Source organism: Coccinella septempunctata, chromosome 4 (genome assembly GCF_907165205.1).
Source record: "Coccinella septempunctata chromosome 4, icCocSept1.1, whole genome shotgun sequence".
NCBI lineage: Eukaryota > Metazoa > Arthropoda > Insecta > Coleoptera > Coccinellidae > Coccinella > Coccinella septempunctata.
In genome coordinates this window covers 1,415,088-1,435,521 of record NC_058192.1, presented here as the reverse complement: position 1 = coordinate 1,435,521, position 20,434 = coordinate 1,415,088, and the positions used below count along the sequence as shown (strand labels likewise).

General features: G+C 37.1%; 2 protein-coding genes across 4 annotated transcripts; one reads left to right on the top strand and one right to left on the bottom strand.

Moving 5' to 3' along the window:
- Positions 1 to 54: 54 nt before the first annotated feature.
- On the top strand, positions 55 to 15,894 carry LOC123311890 (transcription factor SOX-9-like). Of its 3 annotated transcripts, none has more exons than XM_044896005.1 (7): positions 55 to 175; positions 468 to 698; positions 4,253 to 4,410; positions 10,183 to 10,320; positions 11,699 to 11,780; positions 11,841 to 12,244; positions 15,525 to 15,894. In XM_044896005.1, the coding sequence occupies exons 1-7, from the start codon at positions 157 to 159 to the stop codon at positions 15,843 to 15,845; spliced, it is 1,353 nt and encodes a 450-aa protein (XP_044751940.1). In that variant the 5' UTR covers positions 55 to 156; the 3' UTR covers positions 15,846 to 15,894. The 3 variants fall into 3 exon arrangements, with proteins under 3 accessions (XP_044751940.1, XP_044751942.1, XP_044751941.1); XM_044896007.1 differs by lacking the exon at positions 15,525 to 15,894 and adding an exon at positions 12,482 to 13,788; XM_044896006.1 differs by lacking the exons at positions 55 to 175; positions 468 to 698 and adding an exon at positions 2,698 to 3,078.
- Positions 15,895 to 16,943: 1,049 nt separating this feature from the next.
- On the bottom strand, positions 16,944 to 20,017 carry LOC123312251 (protein big brother-like). Its single transcript, XM_044896581.1, has 3 exons — positions 19,744 to 20,017; positions 18,670 to 18,861; positions 16,944 to 17,517 (listed from the first exon to the last, which is right to left on the bottom strand). Exons 1-3 carry the CDS (start codon positions 19,915 to 19,917, stop codon positions 17,359 to 17,361), a joined length of 525 nt encoding a protein of 174 aa, XP_044752516.1. The 5' UTR covers positions 19,918 to 20,017; the 3' UTR covers positions 16,944 to 17,358.
- Positions 20,018 to 20,434: the final 417 nt, after the last annotated feature.

Below are 20,434 nucleotides of genomic sequence, written 5' to 3'. Positions count from 1 at the left end.
TTTTGAAAGTTACATGATATGGCTAGCTAAGAATCAGTTTTGACAATTCTGCTTGACGAATTGTGATGACATTCGAAAATAAAATAATTTTCGACATTATTGTTCTCCCCAACAATACTTCGGCTGATAAACAATTTTTGATCGAACCTAATTCCAATGAATTGCTGCAAAAGAGGTAGGTATCACGATTTTGTACATCTTATTCTTTTTTTGAATGATAGAATTTATAATGTATTCAACTTTTTTCGGCAATATGGGAAATGACGCGATAAGATTCACATTTGGGCAAATGAGGAGTTAAATCAGACGGTTTATCTATAGAATATGTCAGGAATTAAGCATAACATCACAACTTATTATCGGAAAAATTGAAACAACCCCCAAATACCAATATGACTTAGTTTTCGAACGCTCTGGAAAATTCATATAATCAAGATTGGAAAATTATTGATTGATGTCTGATTCAGATGAGGAAGTGGAAAACCTGACGGTCAGAAAAATTCCGCGACCTCCTAACGCCTTCATGTTATTCGCAAACGCCAACAGGAAAATCATGGCTCAGAAATACCCGACCGAGTCCAACAAAGACATCAGCAAGAGACTCGGTTGCAGTTGGAAGTCGCTCGAACCATCTGAGAAGAATAAGTATTTCGACAAAGCCAAGATAATCGATAACGAACACAAGAAGAAATACCCAAGTAAGTATGGAGTGAGGAAACTGAGATAGGTATATGTTAGGATATATTTTAACAGCCACATGCGGTGTTTTAGCGCCACCTGAACGTAACGCCTCTGGATGTGGTGCGTGTAGGACGATGACCTACTTATCGATAGCCCGTAGAAAAGCATACGCTTTTGTAGGATGAATCCTCAGAGCCACTTTCGATGAGGATCCAAATATATGCTAGGGCAGTGAAGGAAATGTTCTTCTGGGTGTAATCATTTCATCATATAGAATTTCCTGAATTTGCTTTGTCGACTTATACTCAAGGAGAATACGTCTCTTTAACAGCAAGTTTCTCAAAGTCTTTTGAAGGCCAGTACACACCTAGGCTGGCTTGAATTTTATTATTATTTTTTGAATTTGGGAATGTGTAAAGCAAATCCATTTGTTAATTCTTCTCAACATGGTTTTATGTCCCCCTCTAGTTATACCCATTCATAGCAACGTAAGATTATATTTCTTCACAGATAACAGGACATTTCTTATTACTTTGAAAGGTCGAATGATTAAACTGAAACGAACTGAACATATTCTCTTTTGAATGCGACGCTGCTAAACTTAAGGGCTTCAAATATAAGCTGAAACGTAGCGGGCCTCCAGTGAGGGTTATACAGGGTGGTCCAGTGAGGGTTATACAGGGTGGTCCAGATCGTAACCAAGAAATTTTAACCACGTATTCTACATCAAAAATAATCCCTAGTTTGTCATATAAACATATGTCGAGAAATGTTTCCTCTCCGAGATACGGGGTGTTAAAATTATAGAGAAAAAAATGTTTTTTATTAATAATTTTCACACTGCTTTAAATATTTCTATGAAATTTGAGACATAGGTTTTGAGCGTCAAGGAGCACTTTCTCCATAATATCGTTTCTTTTTGATTCTACCAGTGGCGTCCGTACTGCAGCGAGAATGAATATTTTCAGATAAAATGATACGCCACTGGATTTTCCGACAATAAAAATTACTATTTGAATCCCTACTCAATTTGGAGCAAATTCGGTCTCTTGACTTTTTGCTGTACGAGGCACCGTTTCCGGTTAAAAAAATAAAACACATTCTCAAGAAATCGCCAAAATTTGATATGGTAGGTACATAATAATAAGACTATTTTTGCTATATCAAATTTTGGCGATTTCTTCATGCATGAGAATGTGTTTTATTTTTTTAACCGGAAACGGTGCCTCGTTCAGCAAAAAGTCAAGAGACCGAATTTGCTCCAAATTAAATAAGGATTTAAATAGTAATTTTTATTGTCGGAAAAACCAGTGGCGTATCATTTTTTCATCTGAAAATATTTAGTCTCGCTGCAGTACGGACGCCACTCGTAAAATAGAACAGAAATGATATTATGCAAGAAGTGCTCCTTGAAGCTCCAAACCTATGTCTCAAATTTCATAAAAATATTTCAAGCAGTGTGAAAGTTATCAATGAAAAACATTTTTTTTTCTATAATTTTAACACTCCGTATCTCGGAGCGGAAACATTTCTCGACATATGTTTATATGACAAACTAGGGCTTATTTTTGATGTAGAGTACGTGGTTAAAATTTCTTGGTTACGATCTGGACCTGGATATGTATGTATTTATACCCGACACTGCGGCAGCACCATCTATAGGTGGATAGCATGGACTAAATGCGCATATAGTGTGATAAAATCCTGACGATTCTAGCGATTCTAGTTTAGTCTAGTCGATAAAATTCATTTATGGACTCGCTGAAGTTATACAAAGCCGACGCAGGAGATATACACGTAAATTTTCACGAAACTCCGCTCTATGTTTGCATATTTACCTAGTCGATGCCATATTTACAGGGCAGGCGAATTCGCGTGAACCGAAAATATCCTCTTGCAGTATCCCCAAAGCACACCACTGCCGGTACGGATCGAGCGTCGAGGCGCGCCTCTCCGGTTCAGGTGCACGCCGTCCCCGAGTGCCGTATTGATTCCAACGCCGTCCTCAGTCGGCGACGGCGTCCGGCGTCGCCAGTTGAGACGCCCGCCGTCGACCGTTTCCAGTCGCGATTTTGGCGCGAAACTCGCATCGCCATCGATAACGGCGCGTCCGATCATGCTGTCGATAGCTCCGAACTAATAGTGCCAAATTTATTTTTTCGCCGAAGCAGGTACAAAGAGTTTTGATTTTTTTCACTCACGCCGCCGTCTAGTCGGTTTTTCTCAAAATGGACTGTTGTAATTACATGCCGTATCGGAGTTCCTACGGGTTTAGGTCGGATTATTACGATAACGAATACAGCCAGGCGGGGGATTACTACGGGCAGCATTTTTACCAAGATTACTACAATTCCCAATACTACCAGCAACATTGGCAGCAAGCTCCACATTTTCCAGGTAATGAAGGCGGAGATCAGTCTTGTTGTTACAGAATTTAAAATCGCACTCGTAGACCAATCTGGCATTCTCAGTTTCTTGTGCGAACAGTGAAAACGTACAAGCTGGATACGCCCCCCTCTCATATGGCAGGATGTTCCGAAGGTTTCAGTGAGGACGAAAGTTTTTAAGATCTATTCGTTTCTTTCAACCATAAGAATAAGCATTTAATTTAATTTTGGGTTTTCTTTACATTCAAAGAAGTTAACCGAAGTTACCAAATCAAGTGTTGTTATGGCCACAAATGATTCTTGCAGATATTTCACGAGCAATAAGATAACTAAATTTATTTGAAATTTTTTTGCCACGTCGAAATTTAGGGAATGTTTTGATTTTTGGATTCCGAGCACAACATTTTTTTTCCAGAAATTTCCTTATTCGTGTTTTTCAGAAAGAAATGTAAAGAAACTGGTCAGCTGAGAAATACTGATTCAGGGTAGTCTGATTAGCTCATTAGTTACATACTCCGACGAATCTCTTGAGCTGTTTTCTGTGAAATGAGTGTTGGGGTTGTGAACTTCGAACTACTCAAAATTTCTTAGGATCACGATGCTACGTGGGAGAAAAGTCGATATAGATTTTATGATTGAAAAACCCTTGATCAATGAACATGAACGAATAAACCATACACAGTAGTTCTTAATCAATAAATAGTAAAAGTTAAGCCTCCTTGGGGTACCGCAAGGGTCAGTCCTAGGTTCATCTATTTTCATGACCCCCCCCAAAATTGCGAGATATTTTAAATTTATCTCCTCTCATAGCATGTGTCCTCAATTTCATTTCTTCTTAGGTGCCATGTTAAGGAGCTGTATCTGGTGGTAGTAGTAGTAATAATGCTTATTTCAAAAAATCCAACATACACATTTATACCTTATACATTATCAGAAACGAGATACTGTCAAAAAATCATCTAAGGGCGGCTACTTACAAGAAAAAATTATATGATAGACTCACTCTACTTCTACAGTCTTAATTCCTCCAATTTTGAAATTGCATCCAATCTGTTGGGAATTATCTAGTAAATTCTAGGAGGATTCGAACCAGTTCTAGGGGTTTTGTTGAACTGAAGGGGGTACAAGATTTGGAATTGAGTTTTTTTTCATAAAAATTTAAAGCGAAATGTCTCTGATTTCAGACTATGTTTATAATCCGAAAGAGGCGAGAATCAGGAAAGCAATGCGTGAGGCAAACAGAGATCGCTCGATGGGGAATTCCCCCATGCTACCAAGGCTTGGAGAACGACTTCCCCCGCATTCTGAATGGACGCAATCGCAGGATGATCCGTTGATGATGGTAAGTAAGCATCAGATAGATAGATGGGAAACATTGTCTTGTACTGAGATATCAGGAAAATGTTGTCAATCATTACTTGAGCGAGTATAAATTTGTAAAGGAGTCCACACAGGTGTATTGAAGCAGAATTTTCAGATGAACGCGGATCAAGAAAATCGAAACTTGTACATTTACTTTCGTTTCCCAGCAGTTGATGCTGATGGTTCGTTTGTTCAAATTTCGTGATATATTATCGTGCAAATCCCTTTCTAGAGGTTTACGAACTACTGGTGGCAAATTCGAAAAGTAACGTATGTTTTATGATCGCGTTCATATTCCTGAGGATGAATTTTACGAAACTCAGATGACTGGTGTATACAGGGCAGACCAGGAAGTTGACGTAAACGATCAGCGAGTTGCAAACCCAAACAACTATCTAAATAAAAGATTCCAACTCAATTGGGCTGAAATCATGGAATGAAAAGTAAATATTAGCAGTGAAACAATGTACTTCGAGTTTCACGAGCTTCGTATAGCTTCTGAATATATTTTTTACGACCTTCAAAGACAATCGACCAAGAGTGGAACAAAATTCAGTTTTGGATTTCAATTTGTAGAGATTTTGAAGTTTTTTTTTAATATACGCGTCTCAAAACGTGAGTGTGATTGTGATTGTGAAAATTCAAATCAGCCGATGGTTTTCACCAAGTCTTTTCCAATATTTAGTCTATATCGCAAGTTGGTTGATAGGACATCAACTATTGATCTGGTTTGGCCTCATTTTTGGAAGATAAGCTTTCTTTTGGGGTTATTGGATGAATTGCTGTTCGACAATCACAACGACTATCGAACGGATCCTTGCGGAGGCTCCTTCGCGTCCTGCCAGGACACCCTCTGGACCCCTCCGTCGAAAAAAAAGTAACACGAGACGAGTATTGAACGGTCAAACCTTGCATGTCCGTACTTAGCATATCGATCGCGACCGTTCCAAAAAAAGCCGAGGAGTAAATGAGCCGGGGGCAATTTCCCGATAGCCGTCCAGTGATTACACGGAGCCTCGACTTCGGTTTCCGGTTATGTTGAATTTTCTTCTTGGAGCTAAGACGACCGAAGATGCGTTACCATGGCGAAATCGACGACGCCTCCCGTCGCCGTGGCAACTGCGGGAGTTCATCGCGCCTGACTGAAGTGCCGTTTTTACACCCTCTCCGCTATCGATAAATTCGTGTTGCGTTGCGACGCGCGAAAAGGTCACATGCGATTTTGAATTTCGACGAGAAAAACGGAAAACGCTGCTTGGGTCACACGAAAAATTGCCGTATTGACATCTGGATTTAGATAGAAGTCACTCGTCGCCCTATGACATTCGATGTTTGGGTCGAAATGTCGTTTTTTTTCCAGGAATTATTTATGGGGTTTTCAATTTATTGTTGGGGATAAATCGAAGACTTTCCTTATTCGATTTTGACGGAGAAGGTTAGGGGTAAAATATTCTCAAGACTCTATGAATCTTTACCTGAAATTTTTCGGTGAAAAACACCAAGAAGAAATCGATTTTTGTTTGTCTGCAACGGTTTTGTTCTCAGGATTTAGTACCTATCGGCATGCATACCCCTATTGTATCCAGATCATGATGTATGAATCGATAATTGGCCCGACACGAAGAAGGATGAGTTTACGTCAATAGTCCTGTCAGTAACGCATCCAATATCACGCTACTCATCAACCCAAAGATTATAGAGTAGAAAGATGGGAAACGAGGCGACTAAAGCGATTTGAGCGACATCTGTGTGTCACGCGTGTTATTAAAACGCTAGGACTGGTTAAAATATTAATTTGAGTGCCATTTGCAGAAATATATGACATTTTTTAAGATTTCAGACGTCAATTTTGATCAAAGAGGTTTTGAATGTTTTGACTCTCAAACGCTTTTTGTTTATCTGACTCGTTCTAGTTGCCGATTTTTGGAGTTTTTTGCCTTATTTCTTGGTGAAAACATCAAAATATTGTTCGAAAATTATTGAATGGTGAAGGACGGTGGATAAAATAATAAAATGTATTTTACGTGATTAAGTTTTTCACTCAACTAAGGAAAATGGAAGCGTAAGTATTAAAAGTCGTAACATGTGAATCTGTCATTCATTGATTCTTATTTTCAGTGCTCCGAAGTGGATAAAATTCTCAGGGCTTGAAGACAATTACTTCAGCAAACACTACTAACTACACCATGTGCAATGAACATTTTACTGCAGGTCAATTGAGAACTGTTCATCGACGTAAATTGTTGTATGCAGAAAGCATCCCTTGCATAAAGGGCCTATCAAGTGAATATGAGATCTTTATAGGTCCATTCAATGATTCTCAATTGCTACTCTTTCAATATATTCAGAAATGCCGAGGTTTTATTGATTTCCATTTGGGAACCAAGTGACTGTCAAATTGTTGTTTAGAAAGTCAAAGTTTTATGAAACCTGCTGTGAGTGTTCTGTTCATTCATTAATCAATTTGTATATTGTGTCATGAAGAGACCATATCATAGGAAATCATAAAAAAAGCACCAAGAAACTATACTGACATACAGGTCTTGCATATGTCTGCAAGTTTTTTTTTTTAAGTGTGGTTCTGAAAATTCTTTATAATACCGACATATGTAGGTAACTGGAATATGTATGCTATGATGGTTTATTGAATACTGGTTCATATTAATTTCTGATATTTGTATATTTTACAAATTCAACTAAGTTCATTAATTCAGAACAACCTATAGTACAGAAACAACACCTTCGACATATAGCAGATCACCATATACTTTAGTGTCCTTGGAAAAGCTTCATTTATTGCCCACTATTTCAATTTCTGTAAATTTTTTATGAATTGCAAATAAACATATAGCACAACCAACAGCGTTTTTCGTTGATATCAATTGATTCCAAACAATGTTTAGATGAAAACTAACATCCTGATCACAAAGCAAAACCATACTTTTGTTTTGTCGCTCAGGATGTTTGTTTTCTGATAGAAACAAAGTCAATATTGGAATGCAATACGAGAAATAGAATTCGAATTTCGCGCCCCTCAATCAAAAAACAGAAAACTGTTATCAAAAAGTATTCCTGTATTGACAGTGCGTTTTTAGCGCCATCTCATTGTCACGCGTGTTTTCACTGGCCAAAATGTAGTCGGTTTTTAGTACTAGCGATATGAGGGCGTTTCCTATCTTTCTACTCTATAATCTTTGCATCAACCCTCAACCAGATGAATGGCATAGTTGCGGAATTCCTGAAAATTTCACATTGTTCCATGTATTCAAGACGATAAATTCCTCTGTTGCTACTCTTACGTCTAGTGGTAGTACAATATACAAATAAATTCCGCCAGTTGCTTCTATTGGAACCTCCACCATTTTGTACCCATCGTAAATGTTCAAAAAGTTTGAAGGAATGGAACCTTCCCATTTTTTGTACAGTGTCAAAAATTGAGGAAATGAAACTGAGTATCAAGAAAAAGTTCAGAGGCCGTTAACTTCATTGGTAAAGGGATTTAGATCTATAGGTGCCTTGGAATAAACCCTTCGAAAACACAAACAACGTTTTCTGGTAAAAATCAATTCAAGGCACTTTGTTTGCCAGAAGAGTTCTATTGGGCAGAACTATGTACCTATAACTTTTCATTGTCAAAATATTTTGTACTTAGGAACGGTACTTTCACGTCTTATTCTTAGGATAAGTAAAAATGCTGTCTTTTCATTTTCAGATAGTTATTCATCGAATAAATCTGTCATAAAAACTTAATAAGAGTTTATTTGTCATAGATCGAATGTCGGTACGTCATTATCGGTAGAATTTTTCAGATTCTAGATGTATGGTCATTCTTTGTGTGGTTTTCACGAAATATTTGCTTTCTAGTTGGAATTATGACAATTTCTACAATGCGGTGTCTTATTTTACATTAATCAGTGAAAAGTTGTATACCGTGCTTTCATAGAATTGTTATTCGTCAAATAATTTCATCTGAAAGCACCGAAATAAGGTATCCTTCAGATCTTAGAATATAGATCTATGTTCTAGGCTTCATATAGGAAATTATTTGACAGATACTTATTCACACTGAATAAAATGTATTCGAAGGTGAAAGTACCGGGCCTAAATCAGGTTCTGGTGACATTAATTATCGTTCAAGATAATCCAAGCAGTGACAATTTGATAATGGTTCTCGAAAAAGTCCTCGAGATTCAACTTTCTTCGATTCCTTCCGAATCTGCGTGTCTAACGTTTCGAATCGAAGAATTTGGGGAAGGTCGGGCAATTGTCTAAGGCATAAAGCGAACAAATGAATCGCTGTAACATCCCTTTCATGATGAAGCTCTGATAAATACCCGAGCGGGAAAGTGGAAACTTGGAAATTTATAACGCTACGTCATCGCAGAGATTCCTTCCCCCATCACGCGTCTATCCCCAGCAGCTTGTCCCCAACACGACGACGTCACACTGATCGATCTCTCGCCTCGTCGACACGGCGTGGGTGGCGTATCTTGCTCGACGCCACCGGGTTATCTCTGCTTTTTATCCATCTTCCGATCTGGATGGTGCAGTGCAGTTTGGACGTCTTCCTCCGGCACGAAAGTCACGAAAGGGACGAGAAAGAATCGATAAATTCTGAATCGTTCCTCGAGGAGGAGATTTAAAAAAAAACAAGAGATGCTGTGAAGGTTTTCGAAGCCTTCTTCGACCAGCTCGATCCTTTGAAGTACCAAATTTTCATTACTGAATCAATTGAGTTCAACTTATCCAGAAAAGAGTATATATTTATCCTTCAAATTGTCCCATCCAAGATTTAGGACGACCACTGGTGGATAGCAATTGATAGCAAATGATACTAAATTAAAGTTTGTCGGTTGATAAAATGTTACCTACGATCAATATTTTATGTAGTTGCAAATTGCCGAATGCGCCAAATTATTTCCATCAGGATATTTTTTAGAAACACTAGTTCTGTTTGAATAGAAACAGTTTATTACAGTTTGATTGAATTAAAAGTCTTCATTTACTATGATTTCGTATATTCTTCTAGGGATAGTTGATCAGAATGAAAATTATATGACCAAAATTTTATGTATCGTTGCAAATTACCGGATGCGCTGTATGGATAAGATGATATTCTTTCACGTATGTGTTATAATCATACGAAACCTATTCGAAAAAATGTATTGTATCAAAATTGAGTTAATTTATGCGTGACCATCAACAGAAGTGTCGGAAATTAATGAAATGTCTCGTTTCCTAACTTATCACTTGCCGATATCGATTGAAATTTATTTTGGGAGGATTTTGAATCTCTTCATAAACTTTTTAAGGTTTTCACTCCCAATCTCTGAAACAAAATCAATTAAAAATGAAATCAACGATTTGCTCCTGCGTAAATTCTTGCACTAATTTGTCAGGAGCAAATTAACTAGAAAAAATTGTTGCCTGACAATGAACCTTACAAAGAATTATAATTTCAACATTATTTATTTTGAGTTCATTGTCAGGCAACAATTTTTTCTAGTTAATTTGCTCCTGACAAATTTGTGCAAGAATTTACGCAGGAGCAAGTCGTTGATTTCATTTTTAATTGATTTTGTTTCAGAGATTGGGAGTGAAAACCCTAAAAAGTTTATCACTTGCCGTTGCAAATTGCCGAATGCGCCAAATACACTGGGTACAACTTTCATCCTAAAAATGATAAAAACCTAATCGAATAGAAGGAATTCGGATAGAGTCGGTTGAATATTCAGGCCTGAATATTTTTCAGAGCCCGATGAACGAGATGAGGCGAATGGATTCATCTATCTGCAATTACCCAATGCCGAATGCTGAGAGTCATTTTATACCTCAGATTGACGTCTACAATAAGATGAATTCGACCCCGATGGTGCCAAATTACATGCAGGTGCGTATGAAAAATGATTTTTTTGTTGAAAGCTCTTCGTAGGCATATCTGTTCGCATAATCTGAAGATTCGGAGGAAAAATATGGTTTAGATCGTTTAAATTCAATACCAGTTGAATGAAAGTGTCATTTATCTTGTCTATGGTTGCAAAAAGTCATCTCAATTGAAATGAATGATCAGAATTCAAAAATCTTCCCTCTTTTGTCAAAAGGAATGATATAATAACGGGAAAATAGACTGAAAAACCTGATAATCTACCAATTTCCTTCGGTATTATTCGTAAAAACGATTACACCACTGTTCGGCGCGTTCCCCTTTCCCTTTCTAAGTCGGATCCGAGGGCTCTTTGACATCGCGAATCCCGAATAACAGACCGAAAACTTTCGCTCCGATAAACTGAATTGGCAGTCGAGTTTATTTCCTTTCTTATACATTAAGCGGATATAATGTTTTCGCTTACCTGTTGCTTCTCCCCCCATTGAAATGAAAATTGTAACATTACGTTCTCTCTCTGTCTAATGGGACCGAGATGGAAAATTCATTCAGGGTTTCCGCAGACGACGGATCCTGTCGGCGCCTACTCGACGTGTATGTTTTGATATTTTGACGCCGATGCGGTTTATTCCGCGGTACAATCATAGAGAGGAATTATTTTTTGGGAGCCTGTGACATCTATGCTCCACATATCACAAATTTCATAGAATTACATGAGTTTAGTTCATAGACATATGGTTCAGAACATGGACCATCGAAAAATTAATTTTGTTGACACGTTTTTGATGGACAAGTTCAGAAACTCTTTTAAACTCTATTATTCTTTTTATTTTTATTATGTTTATTCCTTTTGGTCACCTGAATCATGTCATCATCCTTGGAATTGTGCCAGATATCAAATGTTTTGACATAATTTGGGATTTTTTCTGTGTTATCTGCATAACATTGATGGTTTCGTCACAGAAGAACAACCACTACACTGTCAAAGTAAAATTCAAGTAAAAACCAGAAGAAACTCCCAAATAATGTCGAAATCTTCTTTGGATGCATAAATTATTGAGTTCAAATATCGATAATTGCGAAAATAATCTTTGATTGGCTCAAAATTGTATTGGATCTTTCGATTTCACGTCAAAAATTTCGCTTGACATACACAGATTTTCTAAAAAATGAACCAATCCCATTCTGACAATAATCCATTGACGTTATTGACGTGAAAACAGGAGTTCGAACATTAATTCCAGCCAATCAAAACGTTCAATGTGACCTTATAGAATTTGAATTTGTAATTCAATGAATTTACCCATCGATGATGTGTCTGACTTGTATGCGTTGTTATGTTTCGATTCTCGATGAAAAACTAATGTATATCCTCTCTTCTCAGCCGAGCCCACTGGCCCAGTTACAACAGCAACAGACCGAAATGTGGCATCCTTACCAGAAGAACGTGCAACCCAGGCCCTGCGGTAATCTTCAATAATTCAATCGAGTAACAAGTTGAGCTCTAATTAACGTTCATCCCCCAGGTACGCCATTCCACCAGCCTCTAATACAAGGGATGCAGCAGTCTCCGTACATTTCCCAAGAGCCGGTGCAAGATTCCGCCACCAATCTCATCATGGATAAATCACAAGAGTCTCCCTCCGTCTGTATACCTCAACCGCACGCGGAACCCGGCGAACCCCTAGTACCTGAGAATAACGTATTGCCGCCGTGCTCTAATACTCCGGAACGGCCAAAGTCAGCACAAACTAATCAACAGCATTACATGGATACGAACCCCGTGATGGAATGCATGCAGACGACGATGGTGGATAACAAGCAACGCCAAAGTTCGAACGACCACCTGCAGCAGGCGGCCGAAGCCGCGGTCAATCGTAAAAGTTTCGAACCTGCTGCTAAGAGCGAGGCGGCTGTTGTTACCAAAAAGGTCGGTATAAAAAAAGAATGCTCTCTTGACAAATACAGAAGTTTATCGTGGATACCCAGCGCCTTCGCCATTTTGTTGCGTACAATAAAAGCAAATAAACTACTATTTTTCTCAATCCAAGCGGCGTTGGACGAGCTCCATACCTGGATGGGTGAACGCCATCTTTGAATTTGAATGATGACTTGAAATTTTTTCGAGCATTTCCTCGAAGCTGAACAGTTATGTTTTAATTTTCAGCCGCGTGGTAGGCCTCCAACGAAAAAAGTCGCGCCGCCTCCACCGCCCCCCAAGCCTCTGCCCGACTTCAACGAGGCCTTCGGCTCAACGGAAAGGGGACGGTTTCTGAGTCCACCTGATCCACGTCTGAACAAAAGTTATTTCGATATGATGTTCGACAATGACAGCTTCATGAAATTCGACGAATTTTAAAACGACCTCGTCTGTTGTAGGATAATTGTTGTTGTTGTGGTTGAAATTGTATTCGTCAGAAGGAAAAAAAAGACTAGTTTGATTTTGGGAGCGAACACTACCGCCTATCTGAGAGTTTATTTAGTTCAGGAACCTGTAGAGCGATGTAGAATTTCTGCTTGAGGTAATAGGTGGCGTTGGTGGCAAGAAATTCACTCTGAATCAACTCTGTTGCATTAGGAAATCCGTCTCCTACAGGATGATTTTTATTTAAATTTTTATTAGGTAACTCACTACCATAGAAAGCAGTTTTTCATTGGATTTATTGTTCTCAAATGTGTTTTATATTTTATTGGATTTTTAGCATGGTGAATCGATTTCCATCGAGGTAGTGTTCGCTCTCAAAGATGAAGATCAACTCATACGAATCTATTCTACAAAAATGTTTATTTCCGTGTATTTTTTTCGCTGAAACTTGACATATATGTTCGGGGACCAAAATTTTCAGCATGTTTCATTTACGCTCCAATGGGGGGCTAGGTTTACTTTGATATTTAATCATGCAAAATAATGGAAAATTTGAACATTTGACCAATTTTTCTGAAGTTACAAGTCATCCATGAATATCTCATGTGAAGGACAGGAAAATCTCCAGATGAATATATAGGGATCGTCTCGAGATCTCCTTATATGTTATGACCGTATGAATGTTGAAAATGTTTTTACGATATGGACTATATCAAAGTATTTGATGGCTTACACAAATGGATCGGATTTATTATTTTCTGCTTTGTTTTTTTCCCTTCACACTCTGATTGAAAAGAGATTGTCAGTTTATCAAAATTTATTTAAACGAGAGTTATTTTCTCTTTGTTCAGATATTTATAAATCCACAGAACTAGTGTATAAAATCCTGAAAGAAGGATACTCTCAAATCTATATGGAATGAATCAAAATTATTATTTTCATTCGAAATACTCATTATGGAATTTTATTTGAGATGCGTTTTCTAGAGTTTCACAACCCCACAGATTCAATATAAGGACAAATTTTCAACTAATATCTTGATTGAAAAAATCTGGTTTATATGGAATATTGGAAAATGAGAGTGGGGTTGTGAAACTCACCTTCGATATATGAATGTACACTTCCTTGTCGTGGTGTATGTAAACCCTGGGTTTTTACGATTTATTTACTCATTTTTGTGCCAAAACTGTATTTGTTGAATACGAACAATTTTCACTCGACCGAGTGAATCTTCCTGGATTATTTCTGATGAGGAAAGTATTCATTCGCATGAATTATGTTGTAAGAAAAATTTAAGGTTGTGCCTTAGTAGATAATTCAAAATTTATCAAAATCAAAATATTGTCGTAGAGCTTCCCACTATCTGGGGTTTTGGGGAAAAATTATTGTATATAGGAAATTTATCAAAGTTTCAGGGTTGTGGATCGAGAGTTGCTCTTCCAAAAGGCACAATATAGGCCACTGAAAAAAGGGATTGGGAAATTTGGGCTATTATACATATATCTGCATACATTGCAGCTGCAGAATGAATTTCAACACAAAAAATCCCCATTGAACTTTATCGAGGACGAACAGCTCTTTTTCCGAACTCTGAGGAGACGATAGGTAATTTCCATTTCGAGAACAGCGGTATATTCTAAATCTTCCTTTAGTCTTCATGCAGTGTCATGCTGAAAACATTGTAACTGAATTCGAAGAGAGAGGAAAGTCGAAGGACGTTTGCTAAGTAATCATTTACCTGGTGGTCCATTATTGAAATGTAGATTTCCCATAAATTTGTGATCGTGCATTAGGATTTAGTGTTGAATTATGATAAGTAGGAACAATTAAAACACCAGATTATATTGTACAAATATATTATATTGCAGTTAACATAGAAAAATTTCAGGAAGAAATGTACGAACTCATGACCATTTGGTGAGAATTTGGGGAAATTCTCCGAATTTTTTGTTGATTAGTGCGAAATTTTATCTGACTGACGTCCTCGCCTGAGGAGGTCCTTGTAAGGCTGAAAAATTTTCAGTTATTACCTTTGATATCACTCAAACGTCGGTACAATTCTTCGTGGAAAAATATATATTATTATCTATATCTATCTATTATAATATTATTGTATGTTGTATTTAGAATCATTGCTTAGGTGAATTGTCTGGAGTAGTTGAAATTGTCGTTCAGTTTTTCAAGTTTTTATTTCACGGTTGCTTCTACATACTGAGGAACGAATAATATTACTATATACTTTCATTGAATCACCAACCAAATTCGAGGGTATTGAAATTTTGAAAATATTTTTTATCATCCGACTATCTTGAACCTTCTGCCTTGATAAGGCTGAGTTGATTTGACATATACGATGCAAATTAATTGTATATATCAACATGAAATCATATCTTCTTTTGGGAACCATCACTGAAGAATTATATGAAAGAAATTATATCGAAATTAAAGTTTGTTGAAAAGTATTATATCATATCAACAATATATGCGACAGATAAACATTTAGAATGAATGAGTTTTATTGTTCCCCTAACCTGAACATCCTATCGAGGTGTCCTTAAATCGATGTTGAAGATTTTTAGCGTAAATTGACAGCAAAAACAGAATATATGTTGTCTACATTCTTGTTCCTAGTTGAGTTAGTACATACATCCCATTGAAGTAGGAAAAAGTTTACTATCTCTAGTATGAAGAATTATGAAGGAAAGAGGGTCTATGGTTCAAAAACTCGACCTCGAAAATATCGATTTTTTGGTCAAAAATGAGCAAGAGGCAAGACCCCCAAAATGACCAAAATAAAAATGACAAATCAACCAACTTTAAAAGTTGTTGTTTTCTTTTTTTTCAGACTACTGAAACTATTCCCTCTAAACCAGACGATGAAAGGCTAAATGGTACAGTAAAGTCCTGTTTTTGCCCCCCGAGCAATTTTTTCTCGGAGGAATATCGAATGGACTATATCACGAAGCACTTTTCCTCGCTGCCTGATTACTCCCTGACAACGATCAATACATCGGATGGATTGAGTTTTCCCTACGCAAGCCTGTCGCCCAAGGGATATAAATCTGTGGAAACTTTTTTGGAAGTATCCGCGAATACTGATGAGCCAATTTTGATTTCAACAGAGTATGGATATATTCCCGTTCTGGAGGTCGATTCTTTAAACTGAACTTATAAGTATTGTTAGTTGTTTGAATATACGTTGACGTTGATCTTGGTCATTTGGGGATTTTCTGATTTTTACTGTCACTGTCAAAATACAGGTTGTTTTCCAGACTTTCAGTCCAAATAGTCTGAATGGAATAAGGGATTGGGACAGATATAGAAGCTAGCTCTTGTTGCATACAGGGATTAAATGCGCATCCACCGTTTCGACCTCAGCATTGTTTGGTTTGTTTCTAGTCTAATGTTTCAGGAATTTTCAATAAGGGGTAGCCTTTTCTTCTTGAGACCATGAATAAAATAAGGGTTAATAGTTCACCGATGTGAAATTGTGGTAGTTAGTAGTTACCCGTTCCCAGCATTTGGATATGACTTCTTAGTATATGTAACTTGTAACTTTGGCGGATGCGCTTATGTCGAATTGGCTACAAATCGCACAAAAATATTCTATTTAATATGTTCGACCAAAATATTAAGATAATTTCTGAATTATGCCAACTTGTGGTTAGTAAGGTCACTTGCGAGATTTGACCAACCCAGATAAAATGACCAGATTATCGGAAGCAGTGCTTGTTTCATGAGCCCCCAGAGGGTACCAAAAAAAGAGACAAATATGTTCGGATATGGCTTTAAGATTTGAGCAATTTCAATATTCTAAGTACAGTGGCTCTAACAACTCTTGTTAGAGTCTAAAGGAGACGACACGCACCCTACTGGCGAAACCCTGCACCAATTTCATTTTCCGAAGAAAATTTCGAAACACCAGTACAATCCAAATTTGAAATTTGAATGTTGAAATCAAAGATTACAGAGGATTTCCAGGAAAGATATTGTTTCCCCTTGCATCACGAACTATCCAGAGATACCTCCAATTTTCTTTATTTAAGATGTTGCTTCATCCCTTATCGTATAGATGGCACTATTTATGCCAAGTCCTTCGATATCTTAGGGAAAATCAATTTGAACCATACTTCTGGAAGATTATCTAATTGTTTATGAAGAACAGAGATCTTCCATAAGACGAGCATTTTTTCTTCCCTATTCATATATGCTCATTAGTCATATATTTGTTATGTTTGGGTTTGGTACAAAAAAAAAACCAAAATAACAAAGATCATTTTTATTACAATAGGAAATTGTATTAAATTCATATTTCACATTTTAAATCAAATTAATGTACAGCTAACTCAAATATCACATACACGATATATGCACAAAATTTCAAAGGAACAATAAATGTTCATCAGTCACATAGAAATTACAATACCATTCAAACCAAAAGAATGTTCGGATATCACAGATTAGCAGCCACAGCAACATTCACATAAACAAAAATGAGGTCGGTGAAATTCGTCTCGAATTCGAAAAAATATTCGGATATTCCATATAATTGCTGAGAAATAGTCTGATTTCTGTTGAATTGAAAATAAAATCGAAGATGCTGACACATCAGCCATCATTCTACGTAGTTTTGTTTTGAATCTTACAACGCAGACTATTTAACAACATTCTCGGTGGTTTTATCTCATTTTGATGTAGTTATCTCTGCGGGCATCTTCCTTGGCACCCAATTCTTCGTCATACTCCAGACAACCAACGCCTTCGAGTCGATCTAAATCGATCCAACCCCTCCATCTGACGCAGACTCCATTCATTATGAACGAAGATTTAATGTGCACCTTGAAAAAAAAATCCGATTGAAAATTTTCATCAAAAACACATTCTAACAGGGACATTCAAAGTTAAAAACCCTTAGTATCATCTTAGCTAACCGCCATCGAACGGAAGTGATACAGTATCAGTTGCAACATAAAATGCTCGGAAGAATAAACAATTCCGATATGTCTAACCACTGAAAACGGCTTGCCTCCACCTACAACCCGAAGAAGGCGCCGTACTGCTATAAAATATTTATAGTTATTTACAATCCCAACACAATATGGCGAGTCACAATAAACAGGGGGTTTACGACGGTTAATTTGGCCTTAGAAGTGCCGACTTTTATTGGCACCGTTTAAAACTAGATTTGGGCAGCAATAAGTAAGTGAAATTGAGGGGTGAGTTCTTGGAATTTCAGAAATTTCTGGGTCTTTGTATAGCGGACTTCGAAAATTGTTGGTGTACCTACGTGATCTACTATTTGTTGCATTGTTAACCTAACTGACCTGGGATTCAACCGTATCAGGTGATTCTACCCAAAAAAAAACCTCTGGCGAAAACCATTAAGTCAACAGTTGGAAAATCATCAATCCCTGTGCATCACGTATAAACAATTGTAAGAAACCTTCCGAAACTCAAATTGCCGCAGGACAAGGTGCAGATGTTCGATGGTTTAATTGCCAAGTCTGAATTTTTACGCCAGTTGAATTTCATCCCAAAACTGCTCGTCTGGATGGCCAATTTTAAGTACACAAAAGAAACGATTTCTTGTCTGTTGATTTCCGTGAAACGGTCGAAAATTTTGAGCAATTATCTCGAGAAATTGGCTACAATTTTTAATTTCGCGTAAAAATTTGATGCATGGATATCCTTAGAAAAAACGCGAGAGGTCAGATGCCCTTTTTGGTCAGAAAATTTTGCTACGACTTTATAATTTTTTGATACATCACATCTTATCAAATTATGTTGGGGTATTAATTCGATAAACACGAAAATATATTCACAGGATGACTTGCCTAATTGAAAATTCAATTATGCACAATGAAAACATCAACCCTTTGTTCATACATCAGTGCTTGGACTCATATAGGATGAGATCATCAAATGACTTGACTATTTTTGAATTTTGAAGGTCGAAAATAGGGTTTTTCTCAATTCAATGTTTCACTTACCTTTCCAGGTTCTTTATCGAAATCGCATTGTTTATCTTGCTTGTTGAACTCTTGTGTTGGTGGTGTGAAAACTAATTGCATGTTCATTCCGTTCGTTATGAATGATATTTCTGTATGTCCTTCGTATAATTCGCGTTGAAATCTACTTTGTCTTTCTTCCTTTCCTCTTTCACGACTTCCTGTGTATCTGACCTAAAAACAGAATCATGTTCAGCATCTTCTGCATGATTACACTTATTGTTATTGCGTTAGTGAGAAAGGCTGATGAAGTTATGCCTATAAATTTGAATTTTTTCTTTTTCTCGTACAGACAAAAATATGAAAAATTGTGCAAGAAATCCAGGAGGCCGATAACATAGGACGATTTTGAAATTTCATGGAAATATTGGTGAAATAAACTAGATAATTAACTATGCTACAATATCATATATTTTCCAAAACATTTCTCAAGTGATGAAAATTTCTGTTTTTTTGAAGTTGGGATGTTTCTTTTATGGAAAATAGCATTTATTAGGACAAAATATTTTGTTTTCATTACATGGGCACGAATAATGGAAACTTAACAATTCACGAAGATAAAGTAACAACAAAAATACATACACAATTAAAAAAACTGAATCGTCATACGATTGTTTATTGATCGATATGAGACAATAATAAAAATGTGACAAAATAATTATAAATTATAGGGTCAAATTCAAGAAGGACTGATGGCATGCTGAATTAATAAATATTAAACAAATTACTTACAAAGGCAAGTAGACTTTTTCTAAAAAAATTATGTTCACTTACGATTGATAAGTATGTTTTATTTGACTTGAAGTGAAGGTTCTACATCAAGTAGATGTATTTGTGAATTAAGTGTCGTATTTCTCGATTTGTGTTTTGTGAATTTTTATTATTTTTGCTGTATCGAAGACGGAAATGAATCGATGAGAAAATCGTCACTTCACTTCATACAGAACCGGAAAAAACAGGCTATGACGATGGATACAGGGTGCAATAACATAATAAAACATGAATAACACCTACAATAACGAATAGAGCAAGAACATTTCATGAAAAGACTCTTACCTCGCTCTCTCTGCTGAGCCTCCTAAACGTCTCGTCCGATTCAAACTTTGCCTTTTGATCTGGAACAACCCTCGGCACCTTGAACAGGAATTTCGGTTTCGGCTTCTCGTACATGCCATAGTGGAGCATTCCAGTGGGATCGCCCATATGGTGCATGTGATTTCCGTAGTTCATTTTGGAAAAAAAAACAACTAAAACTTTGTGATCACAGAGAAAGAAACGTAAAGTACACACTGTCAAGACCGACGACAGACGCAAACTGAGATTGAAACACGGGAAGTTAGGGACAGGAGGAAAAAGGTTGCCTGAGAGGGAGGAGTTTATTGCCGTTTCGACCAATCCGGAGAGACTCCGGGTGTTGGATTTACTTGCCCCCTGTATAATCCTATAGGGGTGAGAGTTTTGGAAGGGACGTGTAGATGTCGTTGATCTTAATCTGGTTAATTCGGATGCTGGATTGTTCGGGTCTACATTGATAATTAAGCTTTGAAGGGAGGTATTTCGAAAATTGCAAATTACAATCTTCGATATCTCCTGTTATAGGTATTTATACCCAAAGGTGATTTATAAGCCCTGTGTCCTTAAATTCTAACCTGAACCTAGACGTAACCTTTTCCCAAGAATTTTTTGGGATCCACAAATTCCCTTTTTAAAACTCCCAAGCATATATTATTCTCAAGAATAACCATGC

Coding starts and splice junctions, on each gene's coding strand:
- LOC123311890 (XM_044896005.1), top strand. Junction 10,321..11,698: donor TGGTGCCAAATTACATGCAG/GTGCGTATGAAA, acceptor CTCTCTTCTCAG/CCGAGCCCACTGGCCCAGTT. Junction 12,245..15,524: donor CGGCTGTTGTTACCAAAAAG/GTCGGTATAAAA, acceptor CTTTTTTTTCAG/ACTACTGAAACTATTCCCTC.
- LOC123312251 (XM_044896581.1), bottom strand. CDS start 19,917: ATGAACTACGGAAATCACATGCACCATATGGGCGATCCCACTGGAATG. Junction 18,862..19,743: donor GGCTCAGCAGAGAGAGCGAG/GTAAGAGTCTTT, acceptor TTCTGTTTTTAG/GTCAGATACACAGGAAGTCG. Junction 17,518..18,669: donor TCGATAAAGAACCTGGAAAG/GTAAGTGAAACA, acceptor TTTTTTTTCAAG/GTGCACATTAAATCTTCGTT.